This window comes from Neltuma alba, unplaced genomic scaffold, assembly GCF_004799145.2.
Source record: "Neltuma alba isolate B1F8T4 unplaced genomic scaffold, ASM479914v2 tig00012062_pilon, whole genome shotgun sequence".
In the NCBI taxonomy this organism is placed as follows: domain Eukaryota; kingdom Viridiplantae; phylum Streptophyta; class Magnoliopsida; order Fabales; family Fabaceae; genus Neltuma; species Neltuma alba.
Genome location: NW_021636623.1, coordinates 140,056 through 166,048, shown reverse-complemented (window position 1 = coordinate 166,048; position 25,993 = coordinate 140,056). Strand labels below are relative to the sequence as shown.

Sequence of the window (25,993 nt, the reverse complement as noted above, 5' to 3'; positions counted from 1 at the left end):
CTTTGGACACGTATCATAGACAGCAGATTATGGAGCTCTTTTTTTTTTTTTAGCAGAAAATCTATATGCAGTTATTCGCATCAAGAAAAGAGGGGAAATGCATATGCAGTTGGCGCGTCATCTAAAACCCTACGCCCTCACGCCAGCGTGCCCTTAGGTGTCCTCCTCATTGTTGGGCACAGGTTGCCGGGAGTTGTTTGAAAGAGGTCCACGCCTTTTTTTTTGTACAAACGAGGGCTAAAGCCCAAAATAAAAACTACGGATCAGCTAACGTACGAAAGGACTCTGACTCCACCAAGTCGCTCAAGGACTTTGGACACGTATCATAGACAGTAGATTTGGATAAACCCAACTTAGCCATAGCATCTGCCACTTTGTTGCTTTCTCTCGGTATATACCTCAGCAGGACTTTCCACTTCCATTTCAGCATTTCACTAATCCTGACAAATAGCAAGCTGCCTCTGTCATTCATTCCTTTCATCTCCAACTTCTTAATTAAAGCCCATGCATCAGATTCCAGAACCACATGTCTGAAACCAAATTCCCACGCTAAATTTAAGCCTTTGAACAAAGCCCACTCCTCAGCCTCTAGTGCACTGCATTTGCCGATCTAGTAGCAGAACCCAACAATCCAGGCCCCGTCTTCATTTCTGATAGCGCCACCACATCCAGATGTAGAAGTAGCTGAAATCATGGCACCATCAACATTGAGTTTGATCCAACTCGGTGGTGGAGGAGACCAAACACGTCCTCTGTCAACGTATATAGTATCGTAATGGCTCTCTTGTTCATGCATAGTAAAGTGCCGCCAATTTGTCATAATATAACTAGCAGGATCTTGGGGTTTAGCCTTTCTAGGTTCGAAAACAAATCTATTCCTCCATGTCCAAAGCTTCCAGACAGAAACACCCCATATTAAGTTCCAAGGATCATTGTCACTTTTCCCCCTCATCTGCTTTAGATTTTCTGAAACAAAATCTTTTAGAGTTGCATTGAAAAAATCAGAACGATATTTGGGGTTGAGTAATTTTAACCACAGAGACTTAGCATAAACACAGTCTCTCAACACATGAAGAGTATCTTCCACTTCCGCATTGCAAAATGTACGTAGAGGAGAAACCTGCGACCATTTGCTCCTCCATAAATTTGTTGGCAGCCTATCATTAAACATCCGCCATAGGAAGACTCTAATTCTTTCCACTCCTTTCCATTTCCAGATTAGCTTATATGTAGGGTGGACCAGGGCTGGATCACACTCCTCTATCAAATAATAAGCACTTTTCAAGGTGAACGATCCGTCTGGAGAGGCATTCCAAATCATTACATCACTACCTGCGCTTTCTAAAGGAGGTAAAACTCCAATAAGCCTCTGGACTACATCCTCATTCACAATACCACTTAACTTTTGAAAATCCCATCCTCCATAAGAAGTCCAGTCAGCAACAATACTAGCATTCTCCTCCTGAGTCAAAGGTCTTAAACACAGGTCCTTAAGTTTCTTATCTGGAAACAGCCATAAATCATTGAAAAAGTTGACATACAAGCCATTACGAACCTGCCATCTAGTACCCCTGTCAATAATATTTCTTTGTTGACAAATAAACTTCCATAGTTTAGAGTCTCCAAGATACACATTAAGCATCGGTCCATAATCCTTTCTCACCCTCAATCAGTTTCCAAGCCAGTTTCGCTCCACAAGCCTTATTAACAACCCCTAGCCGTTTAAACCCCAAACCTCCATGGGATTTAGGTAGCGTTAATTGATGCCAACCTACAGGGTGATACCCCTTTGAATTTTGGGTATTGCCCCATATGAAGTTCCTCTGTGTTCTTTCTATCTCCGAGCAGATTTTAGTCGGTAGCATGGTTCTTGCATTAGGTACATAGGTACCGAGCTTAAAACAGACTTCGCCAAAGTAGTTCTGCCAGCTAAAGAAACATCCCCTTGTTTGGATTAGTTAGCCTCCCCTCTATTTTCCTTTTTTTAAACAAAATTAGCCCTATTCAAGAAACATCCCCTCTCCTACCTACCCACTTCCCGTCTTCCTGCCCCAATGTCCCACCGATCTTTCATCTTGTTCTGCCCGTTGCTCGCCTCTGTACTCTTCTCGCTGCCTCGCCAGCCCAACAATCATCTCTGCCACCGTCCCCAGCCGACGTTGCAAACGACTTTCAGTTCAGGTTCCACTTCTCTACTCTCATTTTGTTCTGTCTGCTAGTCACTCTTTGCTCGTTGCTGGTTATTCACGTTTATTTTTTCTTGTTTCTCTCTGCCCTTTTTTGTTTACATGGTGCTGTGGTTTTGAAAAGTGGATATGGAAGTTTTTCTGTGGTTTCACTTCAATTCTATTTCGCTTTACTTGACTTTAGCAGTGAGAACTAATTTGGAAAAATAAATGGGTTGACACTAGTATGTGTCGGTAATTAATTGGCTTGGCAAATAACTCAATGATTACAACTGGGAATTAAAAAAAATGTAAAGTTAGAAAAAAGATGCAAGATCTTTGTTTAGATTATTGGGTTGGAACCCCAAAAAAAAAAGGATCATTAGGCTGGTGATAGCTTCAAATTTCCAGTCTTTTCTAACTCTGTTGTAGTAGGAATAAGTTCTCTTTTGGTTATTTCATGCATACTGAATCGAAACTTGGGGTTTTCAATGGAAGTTGTAACTTCATAATTCTCATGGGAGCTTGTTTCTCGATGGGGCTTTTCCTTCGCTCAATGAATTATTCCTATATTGCTTATTTGTCGCCTATTGATATGGTGAGTGGCTCAATTGATTAATAGAATTGATGCTTTATATTTTTATGATGGAAATGTCATGAGAGCTCCTTGAAATCATTTCATTATAACCTCATGGAAGAAAGGTATTTCTTTTTACTTATTTATCGAAATAGTTATTCCTGGATTGTCGCATTCTCGATTTAACATGCATGTATGATGTGTTAGGTCCTTTGTTATTGCTATACCAGTAGTTTTGTTTTGAAAAATTGTTTGTAACTTTCAATCCCTCTTGTTAAACGTCTGAGAACTAAATTGATATGAAGTTGGAAACGTAAGTGATTATTGCATCATTCTCTGACATAGTTTTTCATTCTCTTTTATATGAGTGAGTTTATTAATTAGAGGCTGATTATTTTGCTTTATTCACAGATAACCATGTTTTCCTTGTGATTGCATCATGAATTTACTGGAAGTTATTGAGAATGCTTCAGTCAATCCGAAGCTGCATGATTCACCATCGGACTACCCAATTTTTATAAACACAGATAATATTATCCCAAATTTAAAGCCAGAACGTGAAGAGATAAACTCCTCATCGGTCCTAAAGCCCCTCACTGGATGGAATATCTCACAAACTGATACTGAACAAATTGCTATTGGCAATAAGTTCTTTATGGAGCTAAAGACAAAGCTCAAGACTAGTGATTTTGATAGGGGCAAGTTTGTAGGTAGTTTGAATTTATACCTTGAAAACATTAGAGACAATGTAGGCGTTTCAATTGGGATTGATTCATCCAATAGTGATTATACAAAGATCTTGATTGACAAACTTCATTTTTTTCATTGGTAAAAACGTAGTAGGCTTGATTTTGGAAGGGTGTGTTTCTTTAGAGATATGGGAACTAATTGAGATTTTCATTGTTAATGGTATTATTGAGCGTTCTGGTTATTCAAAATTGGTTTCTAGACTAGTGGAGAAGAGGAGGTCCGATTTGCTCTGCTTGTGTGTTAGGCATGCATTGGATATTGGATCATCTGAAATGCTTTGCATCCTGAGGTATTTTCTTTCTCCACCAAAAGATACTTTTGACGGTATGGAAATTGTGAGGAAAGACTGGGAGAGCCAAGCTCTGTTAGCTCTGAAGAAAGCAAAGGGTTGCAAGGGGAATTTCCTTTTGGCAAAGGAAGCTGCTGGTTTGCTTATGCTGGAACATGATGGGTTCTCTAGATCTGAGCTTTGCCTGCATTATTTGTTTGCATCATCTAATATCAACAGAGATATGTTATGTCCTTCATTTAGCAAGTTGAATGGCAAAGAGTTGATGAGTTTGATTCGGTATTTAACAAAGTTGTTGAAGAAATATTAGAGGTTTCCACAAGTGGGCCCATGTCCAAATGCTTGGGCAATGTTGGGTCTGAAGGCCTGCGACTGGGTTCCTAAGCTTGAAGGCATTGAGAAATGTCTTGGTTTGGTGCTTGATGTGAATTTTGCTTCACTGGTGATTTATCCAGAGTTCCATGAGGAGCTGAGATTAGTAGATGAAATTGTTAGTTCTTTGACAGATGAAGCCAAATTTTGTTGCACGCCTGCTGAAGTAGGGGACAAACTAAGGGGTGAAACCAAGGGTGGAAAGAAATAGGATTTGCGCGAGATTCGTTACCTTGTTGGACTACTTATTGGACTAGGGCTTTTGTAGAACCAGTTCAATGTATATTGTATTAGAAACGTCGCTGCTCATTTTTGTTTTGTTTTGTTTTAATACATCGCATTGTATAGTGCTATATTGTTAGATCTTGAGAGTTAGGACAGAAAAAAAGGGAAGAGAAGAGAAGAGAAGAGAAAGAGAAAGATAAGGGAGGAGAGAGAGAATCCAGAACCAGAATCTGTAATTCTAGATATAGACAAAGAGGATATATTGAATAATACTCATTCCATTCATAATACTGCATACATGAGTAGCTTAAATAGTCTGACAATACAATAACTGGAAATAACTACCTCCTAACTTGGTGATAAAGAAAATAAGACAGGAAACTGAAAATAACCGAACTTAAAATAACTTAGGCATGCATAACTACCCTTACATAACTTCAAGCCTTATCCATAAGTGTCTTTTCTTGAATAAACAAATAAGAGACATTGGACTCTAACATTACCCCCCCAAAGAGACTCGCCTTGTCCTCTAGGTGAAAATTAGGAAACTGATCTGCAATCTGATCATAAGGTTCCCGGCTGACTTCTTCTTTGGGACAGCCCAGCCACTTGATGAGCCATTCTATTTCAGACTGATCTGCATGTTCAAGAATTCTGGTATCCAATACTGTTTATGGTTCAAGCTTCAATTCCCAATCATCAGTAATTGGAAGAGAAGTTAATTGAGAGGTGGAATCATAACCATAAGCTAGCTTGAGGAGAGACATATGAAACACAGGATGTACTTTAGCAGTGGGAGATAACTCTAATTCATAAGCAGCAGACCCAATATTTCTTACAATAGGGTAGGGACCAAAGAACCTGGGAGATAATTTTTGAAACTTCCTCTAAGCCAGAGAACACTGCTTATATGGTTGCAGCTTAATAAAGACCATATCTCCAGGTTTGAAATCCACCTCCCTACGTTTTCCATCAATTTGAGCCTTCATCCTAGCTTGAGCATGAATCAAGTTCTCTCTGATAGTTGTAAGCATAGCCTTTCTATCGTCCATAAACTCATCAAGCTCTTCAATCTTTGTACTGCCAGTCTGGTAGGATGATAAAACAGTAGCATCTCGGCCATACACTATTTTGAATGGTGTGATGTCCTGTGTTGAAAGAGAACTCAGCCCAATGGAGATAAGAACTCCAAACTTTGGATTGATCTTGAGTGAAGCAACGGAGGTATGTTTCAAGGAACCTATTTAAAACCTCAATTTGACCATCTGATTGTGGGTGATAGGCTGAGCTCATGCATAATTTTTTACTTCTATTTTGATGTTTCTATCATTTTTGGTAGAAACAACCTTCTTCTAGACATTTTACACAAGGGAATATGAGGCCACGTGTTGCAGACAACAATCATAATTATATGGAAAAATAAAGAAAATATTCCAAGGTAGTTAATGATGTTAGTTACTAGACCAACCCAAATGGTTACTTCTACTCCACAAATTTCTGAAACTGACAAGCAGTTATGCGAAGATAAAGGTTATCTTTCAGATTTGGGGATAAATTTTTCCTGGTCATAGATGCATAACTGCCTCTCTAATGCACCTAGAGTTAACTGAAGATCCAAAAAATGATAACTTAGAGAACACGCATTGTGGCCTCTAGAGGAATCCAATTGGGGAGAATATGACTTGATGGCCTTCCAATTTCCCTCCCTTCACCTTGAGGACAAGACTGTTCTCCTAGGGGAGGGTATTGATAGGAACCAGGAGCCTTTACTAGTTTATTGCTCGATGAATTATTATGTTTTACATGTTTTATGTTTTATTATGTGTCTTGTATTAACTGTTACACGTGTCCTGCGTTAGTTACGTCATTGTTAGTTTTATATGGATAGGAGAAGGTAGTTATTTTCAGTTTATGTATCATACTATAAATATCATACATGTATTCTGCCAAAAGGGGAGATGAATAAAAAGCATTATTCAGTTTGCCTTGAACTTCCTCTTCTCCTAGAATTTTAAATTCTGGTTCTAGGCTCTCTCTCTCTCCCCTCCCTTATCTTTCTCCCTCTTTTCTTCTCTTCCCCTTCTTTCTGTCATAACTTTCAAGATCTTACATATATGAACTATTTTCATTTCCATACCAAAAGAAAAAAAGGAACACACACACACAATAATGTTTTGTTTGAGTACCAAGGCCTAACAAGATAAAATCTTTCATATAGAGGTGGGAATACGGGCCAGCCTTGCAGGGCTGACGGATTTAAGAGGGTCGGTCTTATAGGATAGAAATTTTAAAAATACCCTAATTTGTTAGATTCGATCCTTAAGCTAACAAGCTAAGGGCGGACTCATGGGCTTTTGGCCTGTTTAAGAAATTTTTTTATATATATTTCTCACATTTCTATCAAAAAAATAAAAATAAACTAATTAAATTATTCATAAAAGACATAAATATGAATAAAATTAAGTGACAAATACAAAATATCATTATATATAAATATCCATTAATATTTAAGAACATCTAAAATATTCATTAACAAGATAATAATATCCAAAAGTTTTATCTATAGTACAAATATGTAATAAACAAACACTATCATTAATCTTTTAAAACTTCATTATCACTATAATCAATTACTCTTCTTCATAAGTAACAAAAATATCAAGTTTTCCTTCTTTATAGGAATTTCACTTTTAAATTTTACAGTCTAGCTATTATTTTACTTTAGTTTGAGACATGTTGTTGAAACTCATAATTTCTAGTCAAAATTATGAAATTACAAGTTATATAAGTATAAAAATATTTTCTTATCAAATATATATAGTTTAAAAATATAAACACATATAATATAAATCAAATCATTATTAAAATCCAAATTAACTCATTTTTAAAAAAATTAATTAGATAAATTATTATCTAAAACTAAATAAATCAAACCATTCTGTGAAATTTAATTTTAAAATGATAATAATAACTAAATATTTGAAATATCATTAACAGTGTAAAAAATTAATAATTTTAGAATTACATAACAAAATTTAAAAAAACAAAAAAAAAATAAACGGGCTAGCCCATTTAAGCCCTCGATCCTACAGGGCTAGCCTGTTTTTTATTTGAGAAAAAAATTTTCAAGCCCGGTCCTCATAATTTTTGGACCTAAACCGGCTAGCCTGACAAGTTCGGCCCGTTTTCCTGTCTTTACTCTCAGGATGCGTATTTGGATTGTCTAAGCATACATTTAAAAAAAAAATCTCTAGTAGAAAGGATTAATCTTTCATAATGTGGTGAATTGAGTTTTGAATTTTCGTTAGAAGATACGTCTACATTTGGTACCCACATCTTAAATAGGACTGTGTCCAATAAAAAGATACTTATACTTAGCAAAAAAAATTAATAAAAGAAGAGGAAAATTTATCTTTGTCTGTAATTTCTATTTCAGTTGAAATAAGCAGAATAGAGAATATAATTGGACAGAGATCACATGTCTGGGTTTCTTCTGTTCGTCCTAATGTTCTTTCTTTTACAGTAACTCCCAAGTCATGAGTACTTGGTGAATATTTGTTTGGTGTCTGTTTTGGGTTCTATAAATTGATTGGTGGTTGGGTTCAAGATTTGTTGATTATAACTCTGGACACAACTTTAGAAAAATTTGAGTTGCAATATCTAGATTGTAATTTATAATGCAACTCAATATGATCATTTTTAATTGTCAAAGATGATCATCATCATCATTATCGGTGGTGGTGGTTGAATTGAGTAAAAAGGATTTAGTACCTCTCGGTGCGTATTCAAACAACTAATAACTGATAAAAAATAGTCAAAAAAATTTATATACTCACACAGGAGTTGTAATTTCAGGCCAAAAAATGTAATTGTAATTAAAATATTTATGATAAATATTAGCAAAAACATATAGTGTATATAAGTTACTACTCCCTCATGCACTTATTATAAGTTTCAAATAACTAATTCACAGATGACGAATAATTAGTTAAAATTAGTTTAAAACAATAATAAATAGGTTAGTAAGATATTTTTGTTTCAAAATATGCTTTTATACTAAATGAGAAAAACGATAAAAGAGAATGTGTGGAAATATGCGATAAGAGAGAAATAATTAAGAGTAACATAAGAAAAAAATACATTAAATATTAAGACAAATTCAAATTAAAATTTATAAAATGAACCACGTTTCTTTTTAAATTTAAAACTTATAAATAAACAAGATTGGGAGGAGTACTTTTCAAAACCATTTTATATATTTTTGTGGGGTTACCCTGGTTAGAGCCTAGCTTGGTGCAATTTATACTGGAAAAATGACACAAAAATAATACTTAAATTTAGAAATCCCTATTTAGCCACTTGAATAATGAAAATTCTCATTTGGTCACACATGACTAAATTGTGATTTTGAAATTTATCGAAACGACCAAATTGTCTTTTAAGTTTTTTTTTAAAAAAATCATCAAGCACCCTCACTAGTCGGCTGGAGTTTTGGTGCCAATGGCAACCACTGAGGTTTGGCGGGTTGCCGTCGCCTGAGCTCGAGCGGCCAGTTGATGACCGATCATCAGAGTTCCAGTGACCGGCAACTTTTTTGTTGTTGAGAGTTTTACAACTCTAATAAATCGGTTAACAAGTTCTTTAGCACTATTAACAAGTTCAATATGGTAGTCAATAATGGGTTTTTCAAGAAATTCAAAAGTTAACATTTTTACAACTTCAGTGACGTGGTTAACAAGTTCTTTAACGGTATTTGCAAGTTTAGTATAATAGTTAACAACAGGTTTTTTAAGAAATCCAAAAAGTTGCATTTTTACGCCTTCAACAACGAGGTTAGCAAGTCATGTAAGGATATTAACAACTCTAATAACAAGTCATATAATGATGTTAACAACTCTCATAACCATAGTGATTTTCTAACAAATGAAAAATTTTTGTTGCACAATCTTTATAGGGAACTAATATTAAAAAAAAATCAACTTTCACAGGAAATTTTATTAATGGTGCTATAAGTATTATTAATATCATTATATGACTTGTTAACTATATTATTGAAGTTGTAAAGATGTCACTTTTTGAATTTTTTGAAAAACTTGTTAACAACTATACTGAATTTGTTAATAGGTTAAAGAACTTGTTAACCGTATTACTAAAGTTATAAAAATACCAATTTTTAAATTTTTTGAAAAATCTGTTACTTGTTAATCGTATTACAGAACTTGTTAGAAGTTATAAAAATACCAATTTTTAAATTTTCTAAAAAACCTGTTGTTAACTACTATACTAAATTTCTTAATAGCGTTAAAAAACTTGTTAATCATATTATTGAAATTGTAAAAGCGTTAATTTTTGAATTTTCTAAAAAACCTGTTGTTAACTATTATATTAAACTTGTTCATAACGTTAAAGAACTTGTTAAGCATGTTAGTAGAGTTAAAAATCCCAAAAAATAGTTCCTCCAGTGACCGGTCGTCAGCTGACCAGTAATCTGCCTAGATTCTAGCGGTGGTTGCCGGTGCTGGAACTCCAGCCAGTAAAAGTATTTGATGATTTTAAGGGGGAAAAGGGCAATTTAATCTTTTTAACAGATTTCAAAATCCCAAATTGATCATATGTAACTAAATAGAAATTTTCATTTTTTTTTACCTGAATAGAAATTTTCATTATTAAGACAACCAAGTAAAAATTTTCAAAATTTCAAATTTAAATATTATTTTTGTGTCATTCTCTCACTCATTCATATTTTTGAACAATGCCTTCATATGAAAATTCACCATTCTTATGTGTTTTCTTCACTGATGTTTGGAGGTAGAAATAGGTCAGGCGATTTGTTAGGGGTCTATGGCCTGGTTTGCATTAGGCCTAACCATGCCTGATTGGTTTCAAAATAAAAAAAGGTTTAAGCCTCTTTAATGGCCTGTTTAGCCTAAGAGGCCAGGTTTAGGCTTTTTCCAAAGCTTGTTAAGCTTGTCAGGCCTGGCCTGACTTGTTTATTTATCTTAATTTAAATTTAAATTTTGTATTTATATATAGTCTTATTTTAAATTTTAATATATACTTATAACTTGTTTTTAATAATATTAACCGTAATTAAAATTTAAAATATTACTTATGACATCAAAATTTAAATAAAATATAATAATAAAAGATAATTATTTTATAGTATGTATTTTTATTTTTTTATTAGCCTATATATTTTTTATTATGTATTTTAAAATTTTTAAAATTACAGGTTTTTTAAATAGGTTCATGCCAGATTAGATTTTTACATAGATCAAGCTCGGATTGGAAGAAAAGGCCTATAATAGGCCAGGCTAGATTCAGGTTAGCTTGCTACTAAACAGGTCTGGCCTGGCCTGTTCCTGACCCAAGTGGTGTTGGAAGTTCCAGGCTTTTCCAACTCGTCGCTCTTGCAGCCTCAACAAAGCTCTGCACCTGGGTAGTTCCCAAAATAAACCCTTAAGATTCAACGGTTGCTCCTCAATGGATCAACAATGGCGTTCCAGACCTATCCAAGGTACTGTTTGCCCTGTCTGCTCAACCCCTCACTTACCTTTTTGTCCTCCGCCCCTCCCATATTATACACCTTCTAGATTTCCATTCGAAGGCGATCCCTCCTTTCAAAGACCAGCCTATCCAGGACCTCCCGGAATGCATGGGTCCTATGTTGCGAACCGTAATGATGGCTTCGCTGATCCCAGTTTCTGGCATGGAAACCCTAATTGGGATAAACCTTTACCTGGGCAACCGCCCTTCCAGTACCCTAGGGACAGTTTTAGGCCCCCACTATATGAACATGGCCGTCCTAACGATTATGTCGATGAGGGTGATCGAACTTTCAAGAGGCCGAGGGTAGGAGATGATAGTTCCGGTTCTGCCATTTTCTTAAATGACTTCGATAAAAACCCTGCGAGAAACTTGTCGGAGGATGAGCGAAGATTGAAGTTAATTCGTGATCATGGGCTTGCTCTTACTAAACCTCCTGAAGAGCAGAATCTTGGCGGACCTGGGAGACTTAACCAGAACGGGTTTCATTCGGACGTAAACCAAGGTGTATTTCGCAGGGATGAGAAAGATGTGGTTCGACATCCTCAGAATGGTGAATTTTTGCCGTTCCAGCATGGTCAACTCAGAACTTCTCAGCAGCATATGTCTTGGCATCAGGCTAATGACGCTGGGGTAGCACATGGATCTGGTTACTCTCTTAGGGACGGTTGGCAGGGAAGTGCGGCACCTTACCCTGAGCAGACTGCTAATGGTGATCCGAACAAACTGCTACCACTATCTTATGGAACACCGAAACATGTTCAAGTCAGACATGATTTTCATTCCTCTGCTCCGTCAAGCAATGTAACCTTGCCTCACGAGTTTAACTTTCCACCTCAGGAGGGAAATCAAACACAAGTTGGACGACAAGATATATGCGGACTGTCTCAACGTAGTACATCTAATTTGAATGGAAGAAACTTATACGGTCCCTATTCTTACGCTCCTGGGAGCAGCAATTTTTCTGAGAATAGGAGTCCAATGGAGGCTTCAAGGATCTTTCATGGTCAGCCTCCTCTTCCTTCTTCTCCACCACCTCCTCTTCCGTTAGAACCACCAATGAACCAACCCAAGGTGCCTGCTTCTCTTTTTCCTGTTTCTGTCAATTCCTCGGCTGTGGCTTCTTCACCATATCCCAAAATTTCTGAAGCTCACTCTTTGCCTCAACCCAAGTTTCCCAATCAATCTCTTCCACAATCTTCTGCTGGGTTTCCCTTTGAGGTATGCTTGCTAACTTGCTGTTAGAATCTTAACTTATGATCGCGCTTTTCCAACAGGCATTTATTTTTCTTGTGATTTTGAGCAGGAACCTTCTAAATTGGGAGATGCCAAATCCTTTTCGTTAAAGCAATTATCTGATGATAAACCCAAGTGCATCAATGCGTCCCACTTATTTAAGCACCCACATCGAACTACTCGGCCTGATCACATTGTGATAATTCTTCGAGGTCTTCCTGGTTAGTTTTGTTTCTTTGTATCATTTGTTGTCTATTCATTTGCTGTTTTTGTCTGGGATTCGTTGAAAACATGTAGCATAATAATATTAATATTTACTTTGGGAGTAAAATAGAATCATTTGTTTGTTGCCTTTCTTGATATAAATTCATCCATGGTAATCATTAATGACGGTTTCATTTTGTGAAAGGTTAAAAGCGTTGCAAATTTCGAGATATTTTTGTTGCTCGTGGGAACCTAATATTGCACTTTGCATGGATGGGGAATTTTTCTTGGTCACCTTGCTTGTTATTGATTACTTTCTTATGCGGGAAACGTTACTGGATGTATTATTTTACTTTCAGGTAGCGGGAAAAGTTACTTGGCAAAGATGTTGCGTGATCTAGAGGTTGAAAATGGTGGTGATGCTCCACGAATTCACTCTATGGATGATTATTTTATGACTGAAGTTGAAAAGGTTTAATAACATCATCACCCTTCCTTTTGATTTTGGATAAGCACTATGATAACAAATTCTTACCTGTTGTGGTCTTGAATCTTGATTAGTTTCTAAGGGCCTTCTAGTGGTTAAATTAATGACGATTTCATCTTTTTAAAAGGGTGATGATAATGATGCTTCAAAATCTTCAAGTTCAGGCAGAGGCAAGAAGCCTGTGATGAAGAAGGTCATGGAGTATTGTTATGAACCTGAAATGGAGGAGGTAATAATGGCCATTCTAGTATCGAGGATCATTTTTGTCCAACTGTTTTCAGCTCTTTATTGGTGTCATTTTAAATTTTAACTAGGAAATGCTAGGGGTCATCTGCTAGTATTTGTTGCATGAAATTTATGAAGTCCATAATATTTTAGTTAGGTTCAATCTTCCTTTGTAGAAATCAGTTGTATTTATGGAGAGGACCAGTAAGAGATTGAGAGAAAGCTTTGTGGTAAGAGATTGTGGGGATCACTGCGTATTTTTAGGGATGCATTTCAAATCAGAATTTCAGTGATCTATGAGACTGGGAGTTGGATGGTGAACGCAATGCAAGCAATGCTTACTAGTGGTATGTAGCTGGTTTGCATTTTGGATGGTTTGCGGGGGATATTTGGCTAATGAGCTTCATTGGAGGATTTTTCCTGGCTACTGTTTTTTGGCATTTGTCATCTATAAAGATGATTGTGCAGGAAATAAAGGGAAATTGCTATGTTTTGAGTTTACTATTTTTGGTTCTTGCATAACATCAGTCGATAAAGTGTGAAGTTAAAGTCCGGATTGGCTTATGCTTTTTTGTCTGTGGCAGGCTTACCGGTCAAGCATGTTAAAGGCATTCAAGAAGAATGTTGAGGAGGGAGCTTTCACCTTTATAATCGGTATGCATTTAAAAAACAAACTATAGCCAAATCAGTTTGCCTCCACTTTTGAGAGGATCATTATCAATTGAGGTCACTGTTTTGATCAAGATGGGAACTACTGCATTATGTTGCGATTTCTTTGCTCCTTGGTGACTTTGTTCTTTGTTTATTTCTCCTTTATAGTATTTCACCTATTCATAGACTTATTCTTAATTGGCAGATGCATTTATTTAAATCTACCTAATTACTTTATAAGGAAACTGAAGTAACATACAAAGGAAAAGCTTGATTAGGTTAATTGTGAATTCTTAACCACGCAAGTCACATAAAATGGCTGAGGGTTCTGTGCTAGCGTGTTGCAGAATTTAATAAGTCCAATGATGTAGTTTCGTTTTAGATAAAGTGGTGATGCAGTGCCCATGCACTGCATACTTTTCACTAACTACAGATGCAGTTTTGTTCGGCAATTGATCCTTTTCTTGGTGGTTTTTGTGCCTCGTCTTAGTGGATGACCGCAATCTGCGGGTAGCTGATTTTGCTCAATTTTGGGCAACTGCAAAGGTATACCCTTAATTCTTTCTTTTCACCACCTTTCCCATGTGTGCTCAAGAGGACTCACGAAATCTTTAAAACAACTCATTTACCCTCAGAAATAGTTGCAGACTTAGTTTTTAAATTACCTGCTCTTTTCAAGCTCTGCATATTCGCGCCATTATGTTGCCCCAGTTTTAGACGTAAAATAGTGAAACAAAAAGAACTCTTTCAAGAGGGGAGGAGTTATAACATTCTAAATTCATAAAGATGATGTAGTGGCTGTGGAGTTTGGTAGTATACTTTTGGTGGAGAGGGCAAACGCTTGATATAGACTGTCTGATTTATTTTTTGAGTTTCTGCTTGCTTGCAATACTCATTTCTGTTCCTCTAGTCAAACCAATTATTTAGCCAGTATGATTGGTTTACATAGGCGCTATAATTACATAAAATTGTAAGTGTTTTTATTGTTACAAGTTTCTGTGAGGATGTGCTCTACAATGTTGTTTGTTTGTCAGGCTATATTAGAAGTTAACAGAGCGGCATCGTCTATAGTTAATTGTAGATAACTAGAATGAACCATGGCTTTTTTATTTTCATAGACTTCCTTGCTTTTTAAGTTGTGTCAAAGCAATGGATGCAACTTCAAATCCACATTGTCGAGGTTATTACCAGTCACTGTACCTCTGCTTATTGAGAACTGAAGTGCCTCGTACAGAAGGTCAATCCTTGTTATGCCTGAATTGAAAGCTCATTTTGTTTGAAGTGTATGCATGGATCTCAATGACCTCTGAACTATTATGATTTATGCCTGTTCCCATGCCTGAATATTAATGTGAATTTTGGAGCAAGCCCCTAAATGCTTTCTGTGTGGTAATTTTCTCAGCTCATGTTTTCTTGTTTTCTTTTCAGAGATCGGGTTATGAAGTCTACATTTTAGAAGCTAATTACAAGGACCCTGCGGTACGTATATTTATATATATACTTTCTTCTGAGCATTGTTGTTAGATTGTGTTTATTCTTATTTTTGTTCATGAGCTGTTGATTTGATCACACTTGTTGTGAATTCAGGGTTGTGCGGCCAGAAATGTGCATGGATTTACACAAGAGGACATAGAAAAGATGGCTGGGCAATGGGAAGAAGCTCCATCCTTGTACTTGCAGCTTGATGTGAAGGTCAGTAAATGTAACATGCCTATTTGAGATTAAATGGAGTAAATGTTTGGCGCAATCAGGCCATGACATAAATTTCCAAATATAAGATGGTGTTTAGCACTTATTTTTTAATAGTTTTGAGTCTTCATGCACTCTAATCTCAATTTTACTGGCCTGACTTGACAGTCGTTATTCCATGGCGATGATTTAAGGGAAAGCAGAATTCTGGAGGTTAGTATAACTTATGCGTGTATTTTCCTGTTGATCTTTGATGTGAAATTTGAGTCAGTGAGTGTAAAGGACCTGCATTTACATGTTATTTTTGTTTTGCTTGGTAGTTTGAGATTATCGTACTAGTTCTAGATTTCTCTAAGGATACAGGTCTAAATTTGTTTTTGCGTACTGGTACAGGCAGCTGCCCTTGATTTTCATTACATTGCCAAGCTTGTTTTCTTTAAAATCTTAATATCTTTTAGCAGTTTCCTTGTTTACTTTTGGATCTCGTTAGTTTTAACATTACGTGCATGTTTAACTAATATGACAACTTTCATGCAAGTATGAACATCATTTCCAGTGATACAGAATTTAATAAGATATTTTTCTTCACGCACTTGCTGAAGGATAGCTGAGCTGAATCAATGTTTACTACACATGTTTTTTATGGCTCAACTGGAGATTCTGGTTTCACGTGTCATGTATTTCAGGTAGATATGGATATGGAAGATGATATTAGTGACGCCTTACCTGTGGTGCAAGCAAGAGAGGATGAGAAAACTGTTGACTCTTCCGTCAGAGATGATACTAGTGATGGTAATTTCTGACTCTTGGTTCTGGCGTCATCTGAATTGCACTTGGTGTGATTTAACCTGTATCCTGCTACATATACAGTTCTGTGTGTCTTAAAGTTAATTTTTTTCAGTGTTTTAATCCTCTAATCTGTGGCATTAGAGAGGATTTAGAATATGAAAAAGTGTCGGAAGGTGAAGAATCTATCGAATATTTAGTCAGAATCTAAATAATAATCTAAACAAAGTCAGGAACTAGGAAGATCTCCGTTGTACTGTATATTGTACTTCATTCATAGGCCATCCTTAAACCAGAGTCCTAATAAGTATAATCACACATAATAGTCACAAAGAAACCTGATATTACGACATAACTAAAAATAACTAACTATGAAAGGCATAAACACAGAACTGTTACCCAATGAACCTACCCCAATAACTTGGTTATATAATCATTAGACACCTGCCCATTCCATCCTAAACCTTCTGACGTCCGTGCTAACTCTTTCATTGCGCTGCTGCATTCCTTTCTTTGGCTATCAACCATAAGAGGGTTCTGGAATGATGATGACAGAACTATATTGTAATTCTATTATGTTTGATGCGAAAGAGTCATTATGCTATGCGCAATTTGCCTTAAAAATTATTGTTGAGTGAGGGTGAGGTTTTAATTTGGAGAAAAATAAGCTGTAGGTTAACTTAAATGAAGTAAACACATTTACTTAAATCTTTATTTGCAATATTTCCATGTTGTCTGACCTTCCCCCACCCGCCAACCCTGGTTTTTCAAACAAAATATTTTAGGTTCCTTACTTGAAGGGCAGAGATTGGATGCTGAAGAAGAACATCCGACAGAGGTCAGGGAATTAGGCAAGAGCAAATGGTCAGAAGAGTTTGACGAAGATGAGAATGATCGAACTGAAGTGGGGAAGGGTAACGCTAGTGCTCTTTCTGGGTTAATTCATGCATATGGCAAGGAAGGAAAATCTGTACATTGGGCTGATGAGGTATTATACGTATTTGATGCCTCTGGTTTTTGATATTTTAATTTGAAGTGTATATTGAAGTCTATTCCATTCCATACATTTGTAGGTCATTGCATTTCTCTTTAGGCTTCAATTCTAATGTCATGTCTTGTTGCCCTTTTATTTTTATTTTTTTCACTGTAAATTATAAACATATCCTTAGTCTCATCATCTATCCCCCCTCGTTTTTGATTATTCCTTCAGATTGGCAATAGAGGGTTTTCAATAAGCGCTACAAAGAAGGCTAATGTTTCATCTTTAGTGATTGGACCGGGTGCTGGGTACAATCTGGTCAGTTTGACTATCTTGCTTCTTAAATTTCAGGATGTTTTTTAATCTTCCTTTCTGTTTGCTGTTATCTGTACTGTGATTATAATAGCTACTTCCCCATAGCATCATTTGTTTTGACAGAAAATATTTGTCATGTCAAAAAGGTATTTTGCTTTGGAACCTTTTCCAATAGCGTCAAAATTTTATTCAATTTTCAAAGAAAATCTTGACTGAAAAAGACTCAGGAACTGTCACCATACTGCTGTGCATACAGATGTGTGCTCGTGGTTGCGCACAATTACAAACTCTCCCCCCCCCCCCCAAAAAAAAAAAAAGGAGGAGGAAAAAAACGTACACATTGAGCATGGACACTGATACATGTGAATGTGCATACACGTCGTCATGCAAGTACACATCCAGGCATGATCCCAGACCTGCACCCGATCTGTGCTGTTGTCATCATCACCTTCCACTTGCCTGCCACCACCGTAGATCATCCCCCCCCCCCCAAAAAAAAAAAAGTGATCCAAATGGACAATGGAAATTTTGCTGTGAAATTATTTCCTTCTAGGAAAAATTTTCCAAATGGAGTATTGTCAAAATTGTTTACTTTTTATTTATTTTGGGAAGATTTTTTTTTTAGCAGAGTTATATTACGTGTTGATTTGCAGAAATCAAATCCATTAACTGAAGGGGAGAGTCCAACAACCCATAACAGTGCAGAGCCAAAGAAGTATAGCATATTCCAAGAAAGAATCCGGGCTGAGCGTGAATCCTTTAAAGCAGTATTTGACAGGAGACGGCAACGGATCAGTGGACTTGATGTTGATGAGGACTGATGGAGAATTCCGGGATGCTTAATGTTACTGTTCTCACATGATGGATGTTGCATTATTATTGCTTCTTGCATTCAATTGATCAATGTGAAAACAAGAAGTTGAATTACTGGCTTGTGGGGAAAGAGAAAATATAGTCTCAGCCTCGGCTTCTGATTAAACTTCCTTTCATACAAATACTGGTAGAGCACTTAGGGATCAAGTTTGCAAAGAAGGACCAGAAGGGAAATTGGAGTCATCTTTGGATGTTTTTCAATGGCTATGTGCTGGGTGACATGCGCCTACTATTGTCATATTTTAGAGAAATTCGGTTCCTGAAGATCACGTAGGGGTTTGCATTTTCTGGGCATCCTTCACGTCTGCTATATTCTCACGTCTGATATCCGCTTCTCGGTGAAGATGGGAGTGGGAGGTGGGTTCTGTATTCTGATGCTTCTAAGCAGAGTTTGCTGTTCTCGAAATATGACTTTATAATTGTAGTGCTGCGAAGTGGCTATTTTGATTGGCCCTTCTTAAAGGCAAAACTTTGATCACTCTTTGCTTGTGGCCTTCTGATATTAGCAAAGCGGAATAGCAGTCAAGGACCAGAGGCTGGTTTTTGTGAAGAACAATTGAACGAAGGGAGTTTTTTGACGTGATGTTTTAATATGATTAGGATCTGACTCGACAGCCTTCTGAAGTTCCAGCTTCTTTAGGGATACGGTGGCACGTGCTGTGTGCTATTTGTTATATGTTAGCCATTCACTGTACCTCAGCTTACACCATAGAGAAGCACTAGTCTGGTGACCATAGTGGATATCTTTCCCCCTCCCCGTCCCCCAAGCTTCTCCTTACAATTTTATCGGATGTCCCTGAAGGACCTCCAATAGCTCTGTCAAAGCTGCTAATCATGACAAAAGCATAATTATCAGTTTGACACCAGCAGTCGAGCAGAAACGCAATTGATTTGTATACTTCGTGACGCGCTCAGTTTTCTCTTGATTATGATGGTGTATGATCCACATACGAAGTCGGCTAAATTGTTAATTTTGGCTTATATCTGCCCTTCTACCCCATTATGCAACTTTGTCAAGATAATGCGCTGTTTTGAGTGTAACGCGACGATTCTATCCATTCTTAAAAATGATGCAGCTTTCAAATCAAAATCGGCTGTCGTTGACATTCGGCTTATGTTAAACGAACACAGGATGCTGGAGGCAACCTAAATTCTACTAATCTCGCTCTGTAATATCAACTTCAAACTTACGATTTCTTTAATACAAGGATATAAACTGAATAAGCAATGCCTACTACACATGGTTTGAGTACGGCTTTTATTGCAGATTGATTTTGCATGCTTGCTACTAAAGTATCGTCTCCAATTATCATATATGATATATATTAATTTTTTAAAAATATGTATACATCTAAACTCCTCTAATCACTTCTAACTCTGCTCTCAACGTAAGCTACAAGGAAGGAGAGGAGGAAAAAGGAGTAAGAAAATGAAAATGACCCTTGAACGAAGCACGGGCCAAAGGGTTGGGATTCTATGCGATGCTCCTCGTTGAAATGTGAATGTATCAACATGGCTGGTTTTGCACGCAACTGAGAGCGCCAGCAAAGCGAGTGAGGAAGGCAGCCATAGCGCCTGGTTTTGCTGCGATGTGATTGGAAGGAAATTGTGTAGCAGTTCCAGACTGAGTGAAGAAGGCGCCATTCACGAACAAATCCCCCTCTGATCTCCAATTCCAATTCCAATTCCTTCCCACATTAACAACAATGTCAAATGGTCCCATTCTGCCTTTCTCTCAGGACCTTTCTATCTTATAATTATCAAGAAATGAAACTAGTCGTTCCTCCGTATCGATCCTCATAAAGCTCACTCTGAAGCTTTCCTTTTCCACAATAGCTCCGGCTGCAATAACCATAGTGATCAGCGTCCAGACCACCAAAGCTATTCAGCCTCTGCATGGCTTCGTCAACTGAAGGGGAGGATCCCGCCATATTAACGGAAGAGGCTGCTGCTCCTGAAGGGGAGGGTCCTGCACCTGAAAAGGTGGATCCTGCCGAGTCGACAATCTTTTCGAATATGGTCAGGAACCTTTGCCAACCCCTTTCTCCCAGACTCCTCCTCATACTGACCACATTTTCAGTCCCGGCTTATATAAAAACCAAAACATCCGAGAATTTGTCCACAACAATATCACCTAGCCGCCATTGTCCATAAACAGAAACAAAACCAGAAAAAATGGAAATCACAAACATGTAACAAAGCTGCCTTCCCATAAGCAGCATTCCAGCGCACTCTTTCAAAAAGAGAGGATGAAGAACTGTAAATTGCCATACAGACCGGAACATGGAACAACCGAACAAGACAGCAAAGCACAAGCAATTGCACCCATTTCACATATCCATACACAGCAAAACTTCTACCACCTTGTCTCTTCTCAAAGCGCAGAACACGCAAAGGTAAATAGGCAAAAATATATATGACCCGAAGCTGCCTTCCAAATTGCAGCATTATAGCCCTCTCTTACAATAACAGGGGATGAAGAACTGTGAAGACACATACAACCCAGAACATGGAACAAGACAGCAACCAAGAGCCAATTGCACCCGTTTAACATATCCATACACAAAGCAAAATTTCTCCCATCCTCACGTCTCCTCAAAATGTAGAACATGCAAAGGTAAAGAGGCAAAAGAAAATTTGAAAACACATAAACAACTTACAGTGCGATTTTTGTAGAGCCGTTTTAAATTTCTGAATTTGTTTTTCACATGGTTTGCATCATAAGAGGCACGGCATAACCCATTCAGCTTGTTGGTAAGTACTTCGAATCCTGGGCTTCGCCATATACTGCCATTGGCAACCAGAAATTCCTCTAGCACAGATAAAAATGCCAGCGTTTGTTCATCGCCCCAAATCCTACCCATCTGTAAAGGAACACGACTTCATGAATCTTTCATATGACACCAAAAACATATCAAAAAATGAACAAACTTTGAAAGTCACCTCGTCTCGGGGAAAAACGAACGACCTGAGCTCCTCCTCTTTCGAAAACAACAATGGCCAGCTATTGGACCTCTTTAACCGTTTTCGGCGAGACATTTATGCTTGCCGCCTTAAAGATAAAAAATGAGAGATAAATCAGTCGCAAGCTAAACCCCGTCAATCAACGCGACCTTCAAAAGACGTGCCATTTCAAGTCTCGAAAAACTTCATTATAATCATAAATAATATGATGAATTGCACAAAAAAAACTAGAGTATTAAAAAAGATCGACCCAAGCTTTTCCTTTATGAAGAAAATAATCAATATTGGTTGAAGATGGCGACGAACAAACGAGGAGCAATCGGATAAGAAGCTCGTTGAACGAGGTAATTGTCGGCCTGTCCCTTTACTTTTTCTCTGCTGCACAACCCAGAATTCACAGAAACTTTGCCCTCCAAACGATTACTGAACCAGTCCCCCAAGCATTCATGCATACGGCTGAAAACGTGAAAAACAATCCTTGCAATTTTTTAATTGTTAATAAGCTCCCCATTATCCAACCAAAAACCAAAAAACTAAGCTGGTTCTAATTAGAATTAGAAGAACTCATTTATAATATAATTAGGACTGCACATAAGTAGTAATGAGAAGGGCAAGCCTCGTACCCGATACCCAACCCGAAAGATGAACGAGCTGCATTTTGCAGCTCGCTACTCAATCGGTACCCCGTAGATGCCCTAATCATTTTGGGCTGAGCAAGAATGGGTTGGGTATGATAGGTTTTTCTACCCAACTTAGTGATATCTTACTCATATCATATGTAAAAAAAATTTAATTATCATGCTTTGAAACAAGTGAGAGGAAAAAAATTTATCATGAATGACTCAATTACTCATATATATACAAGGCTTATGCAGTCTTGTTCTTTAACCTTTGATTTCTTATAGGAGGTAAAAAAAATATTTAATAATTAAAACATTTAATAATTGAGCTAATTTGGTAGTTCAATTCTTTAGTTCATTTATATAGTTGGCGGATTCTTATAGTCACTGAAAGCATAGTGAAAGTTTTATTTTTTTTGCAAAAGAAATTAGAGGTAAGAGGAAAAGAAAGAAATTTGACTTGAAACAATTTAGTATATTTAATTTATATTTTGATATTTGGTTCTTTCATATAATTATAATTTTTATGTTTTTTCGTTTTTTTAATTTATCTAATTTTTTAAACTAAAATAAAAGAGATAATTATTTAAAATAATATATATTATATATATATAATTATATATTTTTTCGGACAAGACCAAAAGAGTAGTATAGCCGGAATCAGCTTGGACCCAAAAATACCTATTTTTGTTCTGGACAGTTTTTGTTGGGTTAGGCCAGGTATTTTTTCTGCAAGCTTAGACGGGTTTATTGGGTATACGCACCTTGTACACACCCTACGCTTCCACACACTGGAGGCGCATAATCCCTCTTCCTCACCTCTTTGCAGGGAGCTTCAGAAGGAGCAATGAATCGGTTGCCTTGGCTGATGATGGTGGAATGCGAGGTTCCTCCAATGGCATACATTAGCCAATGAGTATAATCATTGCTCGCCACATGAAAGAAACCCCATGGGCACCTCGGCATCCTCTGCACCAATCCTTGCTCAAAATGGTTGAAAGCTATCGTCACTTGCATCACTGAATCCCCTCTGTACCGGTCACTCGCCCCAAATAACATCACCTGCAAGCATTTATATACAAACACAATCGTATGCTTCAGTCTCTCTTCTGTGATTTACTATTTGTTCTTCCAACGACCAGAGATGTGGATTGTACGTACGTCATTGTGATTGGTGAGATGGCAGTTGGAGATGGTGATGGCTGTGGAAACTTGGATGGCATCTATGAGGCCATCGTCGCAGTTGAACAGCGAAACGTGATCTATCCAAATATTTGTAGCTCCGAACATGGATATCCCGTCGCCGTCGCTCTGCGTCCGGATGCCGAAGTGATCCGCCGAGTCTCAGATCATTCCCCGCTTCGCCTTTTGTCGTCATGAATGTGAAGCCCGTGAATGATGATATTGTTCGCGAACTGGATAGTGATCTGAGCTCCTTTGCTGACGTGAACGTTGGCTCCACGCCCGTAAATGGTCTTGTCGCTGGTCATCATAGCTCTTGGGTCAGACTTATGAACATACTGCGCGCGAAGATGATCCACAGTGGCTGCGGTTGGATCACGGCGAATCGTAATGTCCCTGGTTTGGTGCTGAGAAGGTTGTCATCGGAAGGTCGGTGACGACGTCGATTTGGCCGGCTGCTGCCGGTGGTGCCACGTCCGAAGCCGATGGCACAGTCGGCGAGCTTCTTGCGGTTGTTGGCCCAGTTTGGGTCGCATCGCCAGCATTGGTCGATGGGGTTAGTGGCCATGCACGCATTTTTGTGTTTTCCTCTTTTGTCAGCCAAGTCCCTTTGGTATTGCTGATCCCTTGCAAAGCCCTGCCTTGTCACGATTCAGACGCATATTTGCACCTTATCAGGTTCAAACATTCTAATTGTACTTTCATCTATCAGAAAGCCCAAAAAAAGACGAATCAACATACACAAGATATATATTGCATTCTCCTTCTCGTGCGTCCTTCTTGGCTTCCTCAGATCGTCTTCTCCATTCTTCATCGTACTCTCCTCTCACCCTCCCTATTACTATAACTGCACATATCAAAACTGTCATTAATGCCTTGTTATTTCCTTCCATTGATCACTTTTAATTTCTTCTTCTTCTTTACTCAGAACATTAATTGTTCCACTTTTGTCTTTTACATGCATATATAACCAAATATCAAATCCATAGTGGCAGCCACAAATCTATATGCAGCAAGAGAAGGTAACATACACGCAAAATGAATCGTTGTGAGGGAATACAGCCCAGCCTTTTGTTTCTCTTTCTGTGCATACGAATTTTTGACGTTGCATTCTTTGTTCATGGAAAATGTATATAAATAGGAACACAAGCCCTCACTTTATGACAAGTGAAGGTAACATATTAATGGTTTTGTGCCAAACCAAGAGAATTGTAATCACCCATGATTTTATATCATTAAGATTCCTATAAGTAGTATCTCTTTGTCTCTGACGACAAATTGTAGGAATTTATGTTGTGCTGGTATAAAGATATTTGCGGTAGGTGGGATTTTTTTTACAATAGTCCAAGAGATACTAATACCTTTTCTTAATCATTTAGGTCTCAATTTTCATTTTTGTTCTTTTCGAGGAAGTTTGAAGACCCAAAGTTGTCCCTGAACCCCAGCATCAAAATCTTAAACCTCAAGGGCTTTATATTACATTATGATTACATATAAAATTGAAGCACCTTCTTAAAAGCAGGAAGGCGTGCGTACGTGAATAATGAACACCTCATTAGTATTTTAAGAATAACAAGAAATTTCTCTTCAGACGATGGGATTACAGATGAAGAGCCTCCAATTTAAAAAATGCCCCAAGATGCTTTGACATGTATAAAAGGTTGTGACCTAATGGTCCAAAACCAATAAATAAAAGGAAATGCCCTTTTTGTTACCTTCAATTCTGGTATCCTGTTCCTTTCCCTACTCACTATATGCTAAGAATCATGCCAACAAATCAAATGCTTAAAAGCATCCGTGTTTAATTATAGTTCAACACAACAAGTTAAAATAAATCAAAGTTAAATTTTAATTCCTTGTGGGCAGTGATTAATATTATTTTTAATTATCTATCAACATATCATAAGATTCAGGTCAAAAAAACATATTATAAGATCACACTTAAAGCCACAATCTGAATCCCTGAAAACTAAAAACCTGAACATAGCACTGTACATTGTTCAAAAATCTTTAAATTTTGTCCTTAGAACTTAAACCGAAGAAAGATAAGCTCCGTAGCCTAAAAAACTTAAACTCCCTAACTAAATGAGTTAGATATGCATAAAACTCCTCTCACATTTTAAAAAATGCTTTTTAGGAGTTTGAAATTCCAAAAAAAAAACTTTTTAAAACCATTTTCATAAAAGTTGAGATAAAAATTTTTTATATATTTATTTTGTATAATATAAAATTATTTTTAAAATTATGATTTGATTCTTAGGGAACTAGAAAACCACTCATCTTAATCCGTGTGAAATTGAGAAAAGACAGATACTTTTCTTAATCCGTGTGAAATAGAAAAGAGGTCCGTCCTCAAAAAAATAGTTAGATAAAATGGAGGAGAGAGGAAAGGGCAAGTATGGCCATAGCTTCCCAATAAACAAGGCAAAGAATGGGGTTGGATTGGAATTGGGGAATGGGGAGATAGTACTGCATTTGAAAAGGGATGCACGAGGGCTTCAAAAAAGGGAATGATACATATATATAAAGGCCATATGCTCTCCTAATCTAAATCTAAAATCACATAATCCCAAAAGCTTATATATTTTTGTAACAAAAAAAAAAAAGCTTATATGTTTGTACCTGCGAATGATGATACAGCATTTGAGAAAAGCTGCTTCAGACTTTTCCCTACTTCAAAAACTCAATGATAATTTTTTTAACGTTTGGTAATAATTTTATCTTTAAAAATAATCCTATAATCCTTAAAATTGCTTACTTCATATATGAAGGATGTGAACTGTGAAGTGAGTGAAAATTTCCTTGGCGCGCTAGTTCATAGAATAAATGAATAAAAAAATAAAGGGAGAGTAAGTAAT

The 25,993-nt window shown here is 37.1% G+C and overlaps 1 protein-coding gene and 2 pseudogenes across 1 annotated transcript; 2 read left to right on the top strand and 1 right to left on the bottom strand.

Annotated features, from left to right (window-relative positions):
- The first annotated feature begins 2,161 nt into the window (after positions 1–2,161).
- Positions 2,162–4,447, top strand: LOC114721730 (uncharacterized; annotated as a pseudogene).
- A 6,311-nt stretch (positions 4,448–10,758) lies between these two features.
- On the top strand, positions 10,759–19,337 carry LOC114721719 (uncharacterized). Its single transcript, XM_028907566.1, has 13 exons — positions 10,759–12,145; positions 12,231–12,381; positions 12,724–12,836; positions 12,979–13,080; positions 13,661–13,730; positions 14,218–14,273; positions 15,156–15,206; positions 15,315–15,419; positions 15,585–15,629; positions 16,103–16,208; positions 16,988–17,190; positions 17,413–17,499; positions 18,150–19,337. The coding sequence occupies exons 1-13, from the start codon at positions 10,862–10,864 to the stop codon at positions 18,315–18,317; spliced, it is 2,541 nt and encodes an 846-aa protein (XP_028763399.1). The 5' UTR covers positions 10,759–10,861; the 3' UTR covers positions 18,318–19,337.
- Positions 18,960–24,028, bottom strand: LOC114721700 (pectate lyase-like; annotated as a pseudogene).
- Between the last annotated feature and the right edge of the window lie 1,965 nt (positions 24,029–25,993).

What these genes read in the sequence shown, in the direction of transcription:
- LOC114721719 (XM_028907566.1), top strand. Translation starts at nt 10,862, where the DNA reads ATGGATCAACAATGGCGTTCCAGACCTATCCAAGGTACTGTTTGCCCT. An exon ending in ATGAACCTGAAATGGAGGAG is followed by an intron (nt 13,081 to 13,660) that starts GTAATAATGGCC and finishes TGTCTGTGGCAG; the next exon opens with GCTTACCGGTCAAGCATGTT. An exon ending in CAGAGATGATACTAGTGATG is followed by an intron (nt 16,209 to 16,987) that starts GTAATTTCTGAC and finishes AAAATATTTTAG; the next exon opens with GTTCCTTACTTGAAGGGCAG.